This window comes from Salmo trutta, chromosome 30 (genome assembly GCF_901001165.1).
Source record: "Salmo trutta chromosome 30, fSalTru1.1, whole genome shotgun sequence".
In the NCBI taxonomy this organism is placed as follows: Eukaryota; Metazoa; Chordata; class Actinopteri; order Salmoniformes; family Salmonidae; genus Salmo; species Salmo trutta.
In genome coordinates, this window is record NC_042986.1 from 3,913,917 (window position 1) to 3,929,701 (window position 15,785).

General features: G+C 43.2%; 1 protein-coding gene across 4 annotated transcripts in view; it reads right to left on the reverse strand.

Moving 5' to 3' along the window:
- Window positions 1-15,785, reverse strand: part of LOC115168970 (agrin) — a 404,724-nt gene that overhangs the window by 122,917 nt on the left and 266,022 nt on the right. For all 4 annotated transcript variants that reach the window (XM_029724547.1, XM_029724548.1, XM_029724550.1 and 1 more), the window contains one exon: window positions 1,548-1,769. In XM_029724547.1, coding sequence (XP_029580407.1) covers window positions 1,548-1,769 — 222 coding nt within the window. The remainder of the gene's footprint in view (window positions 1-1,547; window positions 1,770-15,785) is intronic.

The window sequence follows — 15,785 nt, forward strand, 5'->3', positions numbered from 1 at the left end:
CTCAAATATAAAATATATTTACATTGTTTTAACACTTTTTTGATTACTACATGATTCCATATGTGTTATTTCATAGTTTTGATGTCTTCACTATTATTCTACAATGTAAAAAATAGTAAAAATACAGAAAAACCCTTGAATGAGTAGGTGTGTCCAAACTTTTGACTGGTACTGGATGTGTAACTGATAGATGCACACACAAACGCACACTACATGATAATGTTTTTAAATGTATGTAAAATGTAAAGTCTTTTGTCTGTAATGTATTTTCCGTTATGTGTCAGACCCCAGTAAGACTAGCTGTCGCCATTGGCATCGGATAATGGAGATCCTAATCAAATCAAAAGCTATTACTTTTTTAGGACCAAATGGCTACATGCAGGCAACATGCATGAACTTTACTAAGTAGCCTATAAGTGAAGAGATGTAAATATTTATTTGAATTTGTTCACATCTGCTCTGTGCTTAGTTAGTCTACACATGACATGGCAGCCTACTGTACATGTTCCTTACTATACAGATATATGCCTATGCCGTAGACCACATTTACAGTAAAATATAATTTTATTCAAACTAAAGCTGCAGAGAGTGAACTCTGGCTGATAACTAAGAGCAAGGAAAGGACATGGCGCAAACAGTTTGTTGGTAAAAGGAAAATGTTAATCATCGTCATCATCAATTACCCTTTATGGGAAAATGAGCACTAGAGATGCCATTAACAAGTCTAGCTAAAATGGCTTCGTCAAGTGGATTAACCAAGCTTTAGGGAAGAAAAAGAAAACAGGCAATGAAATGAGTGCTTGCGGAAGCCAGGATATTTTTACCCCGGTGCTCGAGAGCAGACAAAGAGTCATGACAGTCACCATTTAAACAGCATGGCTGTTCCCCCTCTCATTGGAAGTAGATCGCATCTTAAACAAGAAACACTAAAGCTAGTTAGCAACTTCCTTCCAACAGAGACAACAAATGGAATCCACAAGTTCATCTGACTCTGGGGAAGTTGATAAAGGGCCTCCCAAAGTATCCTTTTAAGACCAGGAGTTTTTCCCTGACCACATCACATGACCTTATACCCTAGGGCCCAGAGTTATTCCTGTTTTCCTGGTCAGGTCACATGGTCAGGCATGTACTGTCACGACTTCCTCCGAAGTCGGTCCCTCTCCTTGTTTGGGCGACGTTCGGTGGTCGACGTCACCGGTCTTCTTGCCATCGCCGATCCACCTTTCATTTTCCATTTGTTTTGTCTTGTCTTCCCACACACCTGGTTTCAATTCCATTAATTACATTTTGAGAATTTAACCCTCTGTTCCCCCCATGTCCTTGTCCGGTATTGTTTATTGTAAGTGCTTGTGCACGTTATGTCTGGTGTGCGTCGGGTTTTGTACCCATTTATTGATTGTTCTGTTTTCCGGTGGTTATTATTATTAAACTGCGCCGTTGGAAACACAGTTTTTGCTCTCCTGCGTCTGACTTCTCTGCCGCCAGTACGCACCCCTTACATGTACAGTATACAGACATAGTGTACTACTGTATAGTCTGGTACTCACCGCAGGGTCCTCGGTGCTGAATGTGGATCTCCCTCTGTAGGGCGCAGCCCGTGGCCCTCATCTCGCACTGACTGCCGTAGCTGTGGCCATCACTGCCGCACACTGGGTCGGGTGTCTGGATGCAGGCTTCAGAGCACTCACATACGGGCTTGTCGTTCTTCACCACACACACAGCGCCAAACTCGCATGCCTTTGCCAGGCACGGGCTGGGCTCGTGCAGATCTGAGATGGGAGACAATTGGGGTTAGCATTGATGGGGGTGAGGGAGCGGTGAGAGAGGTTGAGGGAGAAGGATGGGAATTGAGGGGTTAGGGGCTGAAAGATGGCGGGGGCTAAAGGCAGGAAGAGTGGGGTACTCGGCATAGGTTAAAAAGAGAGTAGAGGTTGATGGAGGATCAGAAGGTTTGAAAAAAGGGGGCTGGCGGGTCAATGTGAAAGTACTGCTAATCCCCCCCCTTTTTTTGTGTACCTGCACAAACCTATGGTCAAGTCTGAACATGTACCAGACTCTCATCCATAGTACTTGATTGATACTAACTGCATCAATCAACTCCCTCCAGGTAATCTCATTTGCCCTGACCCCTCAGTATGATCCAATCACAGGTGGCTGACCCCTCTGTATGAGCCAATCAGAGGTGTCTGAGCTCATTGTATGAGCCAATGACGGGTGACTGACCACTCTGTATTAGAAACCCACACCCTAAGGTATATGGGTAAAAAACATAGACTTGTGGCACGGATAGAAAATTGTCGAGAAACTTTTCCTATTTATGGGGAAGTAAACGGGCGCTGATTAATTGATGTTTCCAAGCATGCCGTTCTTCAAATGAGGTCATTTGCATCTCACTGATAGCCTGTGAGAGAGAGAGAGAGAGAGAGAGAAAGAGAGAGAGAGAGAGAGAGAAAGAGAGAGAGCTATCGCTACGTGGATAGAAAAGAGAGGGAGGAAAGAAAAGCAACAGAGGAGAAGAAGAAAAAAGAGAGCTCTCTGCTTAATAATTCACAAAGCCCAGCTCCTGGGCAGAGACAGATATGAAGAAGCGGGAGAACATCAGAGAGAAGGTGTATGCATGCCACTCTCTTCTCCGGCCGCTCCACTACAATTGTTTTTTATTTAACCTTTATTTAACTAGGCAAGTCAGTTAAGAACAAATTGTTATTTACAATAATGGCCTACCTCGGCCAAACTCGGACGACACTGGGCCAATTGTGCGCCGCCCTATGGGACTCCTAATCACGGCCGGATGTGATTCAACCTATAACTTCATTAAATTGGGGGTTAGCAAAGAGACTGCCAGGGCTTCTGAGGGGAGGAGTGGGATGGCGTTCCGTGTGGTGCCGGTTCTGCCACTGCCAGGCGAGGTGGGAAGTGGGTCAGGATCGGGAAGAAAGAGGAAAAATAACGTAGACAACAATGTGATCTGAAGTGATCCAGCTAATGTTGTTTCATCATCATTGCCTCCTTTTCCTTCTTCACCCCCCCAATCAATTATTCATCAAAATTGTTGTCGAGGTTAGACGTACAGGTCACTGCCAAAATAATGGAAAAACTTTACAAAATGAGGGATGCCTCCACACAGGTGTGGTTCCTAAGTTAATTAAGTAATAAGCATCCGATCATGCTAAGGGTCATGTATAAAAATGCTTTCAGGCCATTATTTTGGCTACCAAGGCTATGGGATGACAATGCCCCAGCCACAAAGCATGAGTAGTCACTTAATGGTTTGATGAGCATGACAACGATGCAAACCATATGCAATGGCCGTCTCAGTCACCAGATCTCAACCCAATCGAAAACTTATGGGAGATTCTGGAGCAATGCCCGGAGAGAGTTTTCTACCACCATCAACAAAATACCAAATGATTGCATTTCTCGTGGAAGAATGGTGCTGCATCCCTCCAATATAATTCCAGACACATGTACAGTCATGGCCAAAACTTCTGCCTCAGTTTGTATGATGGCAATTTGCATATACTCCAGAATGTTATGAAGTGTGATCACTTTGCATGACAAAGTCCCTCTTTGCCATGTAAATTAACTGAATCCCCAAAAAACATTTCCACTGCATTTCAGCCCTGCCACAAAAGGACCAGCTGACATCATATCAGTGATTCTCTCGTTAACACAGGTGTGAGTGTTGACGAGGACAAGGCTGGAGATCACTCTGTCATGCTGATTGAGTTTGAATAACAGACTGGAAGCTTCAAAAGGAGGGTGGTGCTTGGAATTATTGTTCTTCCTCTGTCAACCACGGTTACCTGCAAGGAAACATGTGCCGTCATCATTGCTTTGCACAAAAAAGGGCTTCACAGGCAAGGATATTGCTGCCAGTAAGATTGCACCTAAATCAAACATTTATCGGATCATCAAGAACTTCAAGGAGAGCGGTTCAATTGTTGTGAAGAAGGCTTCAGGACGCCCAAGAAAGTCCAGCAAGCGCCAGGACCGTCTCCTAAAGTTGATTCAGCTGCGGGATCGCAGTACAGAGCTTGCTCAGGAATGGCAGCAGGCAGGTGTGAGTGCATCTGCATGCACAGTGAGGTGAAGACTTTTGGAGGATGGCCTGGTGTCAAGAAGGGCAGCAAAGAAGCCACTTCTCTCCAGGAAAAACATCAGGGACAGACTGAAATTCTGCAAAAGGTACAGGGATTGGACAGCTGAGGAATGGGGTAAAGTCATTTTCTCTGATGAATCCCCTTTCCGATTGTTTGGGGCATCCGGAAAAAATCTTGTCCGGAGAAGACAAGGTGAGCGCTACCATCAGTCCTGTGTCATGCCAACAGTAAAGCATCCTGAGACCATTCATGTGTGGGGTTGCTTCTCAGCCAAGGTATTGGGCTCATTCACAATTTTACCTAAGAACACAGCCATGAATAAAGAATGGTACCAACACATACTCCGAGAGCAACTTCTCCCAACCATCCAGGAACAGTTTGGTGATGAACAATGCCTTTTCCAGCATGATGGAGCACCTTGCCATAAGGCAAAAGTGACAACTAAGTGGCTCAGGGAACAAAACATCAATATTTTCTGTCCATGGCCAGGAAACTCCACAGACCTTAATCCCATTGAGAACTTGTGGTCAATCCTCAAGAGGCGGGTGGACAAACAAAAACCCACAAATTCTGACAAACTCCAAGCATTGATTATGCAAGAATGGGCTGCTATCAGACAGGATGTGGCCCAGAAGTTAATTGACAGCATGCCAGGGTGGATTGCAGAGGTCTTGAAAAAGAAGGGTCAACACTGCAAATATTGACTCTGCATCAACTTCATGTAATTGTCAATAAAAGCCTTTGACACTTATGAAATGCTTATAATTATACTTCAGTATTCCATTGTAACATCTGACAAAAATATCTAAAGACACTGAAGCAGCAAACTTTGTGGAAATTCACTTTGTGTCATTCTCAAAACTTTTGGCCATGACTGTAAAATCTATGCCAGGGTGCATTGAAGCAGTTTTTGAACGTGGTGGTCCAACACCCTATTAAGACACTTTATTTTGCTGTTTCCTTTATTTTGGCAGTTACCTGTATGTTAGGCGTATCGAAAGGGGGTGGATTAACTAGAGGTTGGGTTTTTATTTTTATTCATAGTGGACAATGCACATTAATGAACAACAATATTACAATAATGCAACATCCATGTAAATATGTCGGGGTTAGCCAAAAGCTAATTTGCACCTGTAGTCCCAGGGCAACTAAGGACAATTACACAGCCACAATACACATACTCACTACAACAATACAATACACAAATACATTACATCAAATAATATATAATATATAATTCTAACGACAACAACAACACTATCATCAACTGTCGTCTTACATATGAGGAACCACAGAGAACCATCAGTGCTGCTTTTCAAATCCATGGGCATTGCATTCCAGTATATTGTAACTCTAACAGAAAAGGCAGATTGGCCAATTTTACTGTGTCGCTAAGGCACAACCCCTCTAATTACTGCCCTTGTTATCCTGGAGGTGCTTTCCGTGAGCATGATATGCCGGCATAGGGGTGGAGGGGTAAGACCATGCAGGATCTTAAAGACATGACTTGCATCTAAACTCAGCAAAAAAAGAGACGTCCTCTCACTGTCATCTGCGTTTATTTTCAGTAAACTTAACATGTGTAAACATTTGTATGAACATAACAAGATTCAACAACTGAGACATAAACTGAACAAGTTCCACAGACATGTGACTAACAGAAATGGAATAATGTGTCCCTGAACAAAGGGGGTTCAAAATCAAAAGTAACAGTCAGTATCTGGTGTGGCCACCAGCTGCATTAAGTACTACAGTGCATCTCCTCCTTATGGACTGCACCAGATTTGCCAGTTCTTGTTGTGAGATGTTACCCCACTCTTCCACCAAGGCACCTGCAAGTTCCGGGACATTACTGGGGGGAATGGCCCTAGCCCTCACCCTCCGATCCAACAGGTCCCAGATGTGCTCAATGGGATTGAGATCTGGGCTCTTCGCTGGCCATGGCAGAACACTGACATTCCTGTCTTGCAGGAAATCACGCACAAAACGAGCAGTATGGCTGGTGGCATTGTCATGCTGGAGGGTCATGTCAGGATGAACCTGCAGCAAGGGTACCACATGAGGGAGGATGTCTTCCCTGTAACGCACAGCATTGAGATTGCCTGCAATGACAACAAGCTCAGTTCAATGATGCTGTGACACACCGCCCCAGACCATGACGTACCCTCTACCTCCAAATCGATCCCGCTCCAGAGTACAGGCCTCGGTGTAACGCTCATTCCTTCGACGATAAACACGACTCCGACGATCACCCCTGGTGAGACAAAACCATGACTCGTCAAAGAAGAACACTTTTTGCCAGTCCTGTCTGGTCCAGCGACGGTGGGTTTGTACCCATAGGCAACGTTGTTGCCGGTGATGTCTGGTGAGGACCTGCCTTCCAACAGGCCTACAAGGCCTCAGTCCAGCCTCTCTGTCTATTGCGTACAGTCTGAGCACTGATGGAGGGATTGTGCATTCCTGGTGTAACTCGGGCAGTTATTGTTGCCATCCTGTACCTGTCTCGCAGGTGTGATGTTCGGATGTACCGATCCTGTGCAGGTTTTGTTAAATGTGGTCTGCCACAGTGAGGACAATCAGCTGTCCGTCCTGTCTCCCTGTAGCGCTGTCTTAGGCGTCTCACAGTACGGACATTGCAATTTATTGCCCTGGCCACATCTGCAGTCCTCATGCCTCCTTGCAGCATGCCTAAGGCACGTTCACGCAGATGAGCAGGGACCCTGGGCATCTTTCTTTTGGTGTTTTTCAGAGTCAGTAGAAAGGCCTCTTTAGTTTTCATAACTGTGACCTTAATTGCCTACCGTCTGTATCTTAACGACCGTTCCACGGGTGCATGTTCATTAATTGTTTATGGTTCATTGAACAAGCATGGGAAACAGTGTTTAAACCCTTTACAATGAAGATCTGTGAAGTTATTTGGATGTTTGAATTATCTTTGAAAGACAGTGTCCTGAAAAAGGGACGTTTCTTTTTTGCTGAGTTTACTTAGTGCTTAAAGCTTTCCAGACTAAATAAATTATGTTTGTAAATGATATGACAATGGTGGTAACTGTTTGGTTTGTTATCAAAAATCAAAGTGTTTGTTTGATGAGTGATTCAATTGGTTTCAGAATAGTAGCTCCCGCTTGTGAACAGCATGTGAGGCAATATCTCAGATGTGAGACAATCATAGCATGTATTAATATTTTTGCGGACTCCAGAGGAAGGAAAGGTCGTATACAGAAGTCGAATGTTTACGTACACCTTAGCCAAATACATTTAAACTCAATTTTTCACAATTCCTGACATTTAGTCCTAGTAAAGATTCCCTGTCTTAAGTCAGTTAGGATAACCACTTCATTTTAAGAATGTGAAATGTCAGAATAATAGTAGAGAGAATGATTTATTTCAGCTTTTATTTCTTTCCTTACATTCCCAGTGGGTCAGAAGTTGACATACACTCAGTTAGTATTTGGTAGCATTGCCTTTAAATTGTTTAACTTGGGTCAAACATTTTGGATAGCCTTCCTAGGACATTATGTTATACAATACATGCATGTTTTGTTCAATCAAGTTCATATTTATATCAAAATCCAGCTTTTTACATTAGCATGTGATGTTCAGAACTAGCATACCCACCGAAAACTTCCGGTTAATTTACTAAATTACTCATGATTAACGTTCACAAAATACACAACAATTATTTTAAGAATTATAGATACAGAACTCCTTTATGCAATCGAAGTGTCAGATTTTAAAATAGCTTTTTCGGCGAAAGCACATTTTGCAATATTCTGAGTACATAGCTCGGCCATCACTGCTAGCTAATTTTGACACCCACCAAGTTTGGGACTCACTAAACTCAGAATTACTATTAGAAAAATTGGATTACCTTTGCTGTTCTTTGTCAGAATGCACTCCCAGGACTTCTACTTCAACAACAAATGTTGTTTTGGTTCCAAATAATCCATAGTTATATTCAAATAGCTCCGTTTTGTTCGTGCGTTCAGGTCACTATCCTAAGGGTGACACGCGAGCGCATTTCGTGACAAAAAAATGCAAAATATTCCATTACCGTACTTAGAAGCATGTCAAACGCTGTTTAAAATCAATGTTTATGCAATTTTTCTCATAAAATAGCGATAATATTCCAACCGGGCAACGTTGTATTCATTCAAAGGCTGAAAGAAAAAAATGGAGTAGTCTCGTGAACGCGCATCTCAGTCTCACTGTCCCCAGGCTGACCACTTACAAATTCTGCTGCTGTTCTTTGCCCAGAGACAGCAGACACCCCATTCCACTTTCTGGCGGCTTTAGAGAGCCAATGGAAGCCTTAGAAAATGTCACGTTACAGCACATATGCTGTATTTTCGATAGAGATGCAACAGAAGGACAACAAATTGTCAGACAGGGCACTTCCTGTATGGAATCTTCTCAGGTTTTGGCCTGCCATATGAGTTCTGTTACACTCACAGACACCATTCAGTTTTAGAAACTTTAGAGTGTTTTCTATCCGAATCTACTAATTATATGCATATTCTAGTTTCTGGGCAGGAGTAGTAACCAGATTAAATCGGGTAAAAAATGTTATCCGTCTGTGAAAATACTGCCCCTATCCCAAAGAAGTTAAATATCTTTTTAGTGATCTTTCTAACCACCAATGTAACATTGTGATGAGATATGCCAGTTTGTAAGTTAATGGACTTTTTCGGTCAGGTCTGTTTAGTAAACACCAGATCAATTTGAGTCTGGGGTGACTGTGTTACTCTGGTTGGACCTTGTATTATTTGAGTCAGGTTGAAATAATCTGTGAGTTTTTTCCTGCAAGTTTTGTTTTCCCAGTTTATATTGAAATCGCCCATGAAGATGATCTCCTTCTTATGATCACATTCTTTAAGCATGGCATTTAGATGGTCATAAAACGAGATATCAGATGTTGGTGGTCGATATAATCCAATAATAGTGAGAGACATACGAGGGGAGAGGAAGACATTCAGCCCCATACATTCAATGTCATTGGCATGTTTCCATATGATACGTTTGCATTTAAAGTTATCTTTCATGTACATAAGCAATCCACCCCCTCTGCCCTCTGCCCTGTCCCTCCTGAATATGGAATATCCAGGGACATTAAAGGCAGAAATAGGAGATTTCTTCAGCCATGTCTCAGAGAAAATCTAGATTAGAGTCGGTCAATAAATGTTCTACCTGTTCACTCTTAGAAATAATGCTATGAATATTCAGATGACCTCCAAATATTCCTCTAGGCTTGGAACGAGAGTCCCAGAGCATTTTAGCCTGATTGACGGTTTTTAAAAGTTTCATGGTACAATGTTTCTAATCGCTGGGTTAAGGGAACTGAGTTTCTGACTCGAAGGCGGGTTTTGTTTGGGACATGTGTCAAGGGTTGGCATTAAAATTGAATTATCAGCAGATTGCTCATTCTCTTGAATGCGTGGGTGGAACGGATTGACAGTTGAAACCCCAAGGCCTCGGGAGACTGTGACGTACAGTATGTCCTCGTCTAGCCAAGCGGACAGGAGAATTATGCAGGGTGCCGAAGCCATGCGAGGGAGGCTCATTGGCATGCCTTGCGGGTGGGGGCATAACGCGGCATGTCGGCCGTTAGGGAGAAAGATTATAAGCCAGGGGAAGAGGATGCAAGGATGCATTTGATCCGCGGCTTCCCAGCGAGCGTGAGGGAGTGCTGTCATTACCCTGATTATTATGGGATTAGACTAGCATCTCGACAGGCGCTCCGTTTAAGAAATCACTGTCGTTTCATTTTGAAAGCACAGGTGCATTTAATACTCTTAATATTCCCCTCCCCCTGAGCCTCAGCCTTGAGCTCTGGGTAAAATCATCAACAGATAGCAGAAGGCAATTTACCTATGTGGCGCTATCTCGCCCATGAAATACCAGTGATGTCATCTCGAACTGTTAGGGAGAGAAGCCCTATGTAGCAGTTTGATAGCTAGCATCATGTCTAAAATCTCAGGATTGTGGTGGCTTACCATTGTCTCCATGTTGGGGTGTAGTTTGGCTGCAATGCAGAGGGTCCGCACACAACAAAGAACGTTTCTAAGTTATTCTATGCTTATTTCTTATTTCTTTATAAGTGCAGAACAAACGTTCAGGCTGTTAGGCTGTCATCAGTGTGATAGTGTCTCTTCACAGGACAAGAAAGCCAACCTTGATTCGGCACTTAAAGAAAAAGAGAACAGCAAAACAACAAGATAAGGGCCTGGCCGATACTTGTGTGAGGAGGAGCATTGCCCACTGGCGACCATAATTTAACACATCTAAACAGATCATGTGCAAGGATGAGCGAGGAGACAAGGCTCTCAGTTTTTGTAATTGGAATGTTGCGGCTTAAGCAGTGGAACACTGCTATTGATTTCTGTGTTGTGGGAACGCCGGTGGTTTGAAAGAGCTGCGAAATTGGCATGTAAATATGTAAGTAGTGGAACTGTGCCTAATTTTGCCAGGCTTCAAAAAAAGCTATTCTGCCTGATATTTCATTTCTCACTGTGTGTATGTAGCGCTGGAAACAGAGGGCAATCCACACACACACTCAAGGCCTTCAAATGGATTCACCGACCCATTTCCCAAGGCCCGGCTCCCTAACATACAACTGCAGCCTCAGATAACGCTTTTGTCCCTGGTTCTCTTTGTTTCTACACCAAAAAATAAGATGAAAAGAATCCAAAAAGCTCTTTATTCTTTAATGCTCATTCCTTCTGGAGGCACATTTTTTCTTCCAGATTTATTAAATAGAAGAAGCTAAACTCCCACAGTTCTTGGTGAAATAATCTTAGTGAGGAGAGAGAGTGATTAGAGACTTTGAGAAACGTCCAGCAGCCCTTATACCCGGCTTTGGTAATTGAGATGGCTTATATATTCTCAGTTGGGGAAAAAAATCTTAAGGAACTGAAAGCGTCTTTTCTCCTTCAGAAACAGTGAGGGAGAATTGGAAACAGCAGCCTGCCATCCCGGAGGCCTGGGTAGAGATGGTAGTGGTGGCTGTGCTGTTCAAGGACTGGAGCTGTCGCAGTCATATGCCTCAGTAGAGAGGGACATATACTGGGAGGCTGCAGTAGTCAGTCACATACACACATACAAGCATCAAATGCACACATACTATTTAATGTCCCCTCTGTGTTTATCAGATGAAAGAGACAAGACAATGGTGTGTGTGTAAGATCCAGAGTGCCACAAACGTAATCAAAGAAGTGAGAGAAAAGGTGTGCTGTGGAGAGATGGCTGTAAATGAGTGCATCGCCGCAGGAGTGGTCTTGGAGATGAGTAACTCTCCTCTGATCAATAATTCTTCTCCTAGCTGAAGTAAAGAAACCCCAGTGGCTTCTCTACGAAAGGATAATGTTTCTGTCTCAGAAGTGGCGACTTGGGAGTCTGAATTCTGCCTCCGCTTTGTGCCCTTCTCCCACCAGTCTAGGCCATGCGCCCTCCCTTCGCTCCCCTGCTTTCCTTTTGCTTTTAATTAGTCTGATATTTTATAGTTGCCATCCCCGAGCTTAAAACCAGGGGGATTAAAACTCTTGTCAGTTGAAATGGGCTTCTGGGGTGCTGCCCGTCTCTCCCCAAGAGGGGCGTTTCCTCTTCCCTTCTCTCACTAAACTGTCACATTAGTCAAGATTTAGAGGCGAGCTAAACGCACTCGGCGGGCGTTCTGAATATAAGCCAGGAGAGATGGAGTGTCATGTTCTTAGCCGTGTTTGCGTGGGTAATGTACGCAGTTCAACACTGTACATATGGATGTAAAAGCAGGGAGATTATATTTTTGCAGTCGAGCATCTCCCTACTCATACATATGTAGATTGGAATCTTCCTTGCTCCCTGGTCCAATTCAGGATTACTCCCAATATCACGATAAGAATCAGAGAAAACTCTTCCCCATGCTGTCAGTAGCCAATCGGGTGAGGGAGAGGCGAGTGTCAGTGCCACCATCGTAGAGAAGCAGCCAATGGGAAGCGCCCTTACTCAGTTTTGTCAGTGCTGCAAGGAGGGGGGAGGGGGGCTGCCACCCGTGTCTCGCTAGCAGTGAAAACATTTATGGAACATATTAAAATAGGTGCCAGAACGAGAGAAAAGAGGCTAAATATTAGCATATAGTGAAAGGAAGGCCCGCGGGCCCTGTTTCCCTGCTACGGAGCACTTACCACAGAGTAATGGCTGCAAGGGGACAAAACCAAACACCTTAGTCCTCAATTTGCTTTTTAAAACCCCAAACACGCTTTCTCTTCTACCAGATGACATAGGGAACACAGATGAAGTGAAATACAGCGAAACAGACGGTGAGAGAGAGTGGGATGGGAGAAGAGGGAAAAATAAAAATAGAAAAATATAGAAAAAGCCAAAGTAAATGAGGACAGAGAAAGACAACAATAAGGGAACACGTACAATGGTTCTTCCCTTAAAAGTTGTGTCGTTTCGCAGCACAGCTTGTGCGCTGCCGCAGAATTCTATGGCACGTTATTGAAGTGTCAACCATTGTTGCCATTAATGCTTATTAGTGCTAGTTTGACCACCAGAGGGCATCTTTGAGAAGCATTTGACCTTTTTTTGTAAGAATATAGTATATGGGATTGATTTGAAGAAATTTTGCTTAATTAATTTGATTAATACTATGGTGTTTTTATTTCAAGAAAAACGAAAAACTAAATATGGCGCTGTACAATGTGACCGGTTGGGAGTAGGCTACTATGTGTCAACAAGTGAAAAGCAAAATAATCCTAACATTTCCACATCCTAATTGTAGGCTTACCAATACCCAAATGGAGATTCAGTGAAAATAAAAATCTCATTGATTTATCAAGACCAGTCCCCATGCTTGTCTCAGAGCAGCGTGAAACGGTGCTGAAATAGTTGACCACACGCTATTGCTTCAAATCCTATTATAACAATTGGATGACTTTGGGTGTTCCAGTAAGCAACCATGTGTTGCCTTCATTAGCCTACTTTATTCCAATATTTCTGTCATTCAGTGATATTTATTCACATAGTAATTCATTATGGATCCATACAGATGTGGTTAGAAAACAATGCATTTGGTGTACTCAGTAAGAGTCTATTGTCCTGCTGATAGCCCATCAAGGGTGGGCTATCACAGTGCTATTCGCCTGTGTTACGCCGAACGCAAAAGCCCAGGAAAATGAACAGGACCAGGACTGGCCCTCCCATTAGACAAGATTAGACAGCCACCTGTACAACATACTGTAGCACCATACTGCAGCACCATGACCAGGATCTCTATTCATTCAAGTGAGCAGATTAGGGCTTTCAGGTGGAATGGAAAATTGCATGTGAATTCATAAACCATGTGCCATGGAATCGGTACATCAAAAATCTCTTCCCAACTATTTTGCAATCTATATGGCACAGCTGTCAATTTTTTGGTTCTTTAAATGAAACTGGTATGTATTTTTATTTATCACAATTTTCCGACAGACAAGTTCCTTACTTTTTCCCCCTTCCACTTGATAAAGGTTCCAATTGATACATTTTTATCAATTAGTACATTTGAGTTTAACCACAATATTTGTTGTATTATTTGTTCTGTATTTGGTTCTGTATGTGGTTTAAACTGAAACTTTCTATGGCTTGTTTAAAAAATTAAAATATTTTGGAGATGATTTCGTTTTCAAATAACCGAAAGTGAGCGGTTATAATCTGAATAAAGGGAAAAAGGCCATTCTTGAACATGGGGTGAGACATTCTTATTAATTTGTAAATAAAGGCAGTTTGTTATTTGAAATGATTTATTTTTGGTTTTAGAGGGAGAGAAACCAAAAGCCCACCGTACCTATTTTTGGAAAATCGTCAGTCCCCATGTCAAGTGAAATTCCCCCATTGTATTTACCCAAGTTCTCAACTCCAGGACCACCAACAGTTGTTTGTTGTTGTTGCCTGATGCAGGACTCTAGTGCCAGAGAAGAGAAAATCTCAAGCTGAAAACACCTCCATTAATTTATGAAAAGTCAATTTGTGCCCCAGTTTAGACTACCGATAGATCAGCATTCTAACTCCCCCTTGTGATACTGTGGTGCAATGACAGAATGACACCATCTACCACTAACGGTCGCGGCATAAGCTCGTAACTTTTAAAGGAAGAACCACTGTACAAAGATGAGCTCCTCCATCTCATGACGTGTATCTGTACAGAGGAGAGAGGAGAGGGGGAGGAGAGGAAGGAAGGAAGGAAGGAAAAGCAGGCCACCAAACAGCAGATGGGCATCATTGGCATGGTGGTCCACACAGAGGGCACACAACACATACATTGTGAGAGAGGGAGGGAGGGAGGAAGGAGGGGTGCAACAGACAAGGTAAGGGGAGGGGTGGCTCACCAAAGCAGGACCCTGCTATACCCATAAGGCCTGGTGACTGCTGCAACTCTGCCACTACTGACACACACACACACACACACACACACACTCTCATCACCACACACACACACTTTAGTCCGCTATGGGCCACGTTAAATATAATCCCTAGTACCCCTGCCATACCGTCAACCTGACTCCCAGAGCAACTACACTAATTAGATTCATTACCAAACATCACTGGAGGTCCTCGCTGGGTTTAATAGCTACTCAGCCTATTATTGTTGATGAGCATAATCACAGCCAGCGACTAGTGTCGTCGCGTGGCGGAGATGCTAATCAAATAAACATGCAAATTATAAATATTCACCGGAGAGGCTTGTGTATATGCCATTTAGCAGACACTTTTTATCCAAAGCAACTTACAGTCATGCGTGCATACAGGGTGTCACCGTAGGCGCACTTTTCTCCCCAGTTCTCCTCCTTCGCCGAAGCTCTTTGTCAATGACAATGTCTCTCTGGCTGAGTGATTCTCTGTTAACCTCCGGGAGGAGAGTGCGTGTGTGAATGTGCACACGCACACACACACACACACACACACACACACACACACACACACACACACACACACACACACACACACACACACACACACACACACACACACACACACACAAACAATGAGCCAATATTTCACCGCTCTCAAATGGTATTCAAACCAATTATCTAACCATCTAACTAAGTACTTCACTGTCTGTCTGTGTGTCTGTCTGTGATCCGCTGTACCATCTAATGTGCCCGTCTCGCAGCAGTAAAAGCTTTCTTTGAGCGCTCTGGGTTAAGGCAGACACATCTTAAGCCCCTTGGACTTTTTCATCTGAGCATCTGGGGAATGCTATGAACTGGCCACTCACAAGCCATTCATCTTTAAAGTGGCTATCTCATGAGAGACTGACCTCGAACACATTCCTGTGGAAGACCATACGGGCTTTTAAATCAAACAGGGCAGCATTGTATTTTCAGCTTGTCAGATGGTTGTGTCCAATGTTCCTCAAATTCTTTACGGCACTGACCAAATTTCAGGTCTTGAATGTTGAGAAAGTTTTGTGCAACTCCCAGCGCTTGTTTACTGTGAACACTGAGGCTGTACCCGCTATAAGTTACAGTTTTAACAGTGGCCAAGTAGGCTACTGTGGCTATGTGATCATAATGTAGGTCTACCAGAGTTGCCTACCATAAAAAACAATGGAGAAAATGCATCCCATAACATTTTAACATGGAAATAGCTGTTACCATCATTCAGCCTACAGTAACAGCCAATGTGTGGTGTTCAATATAGGCCTACATTCCATAAGACATTTGA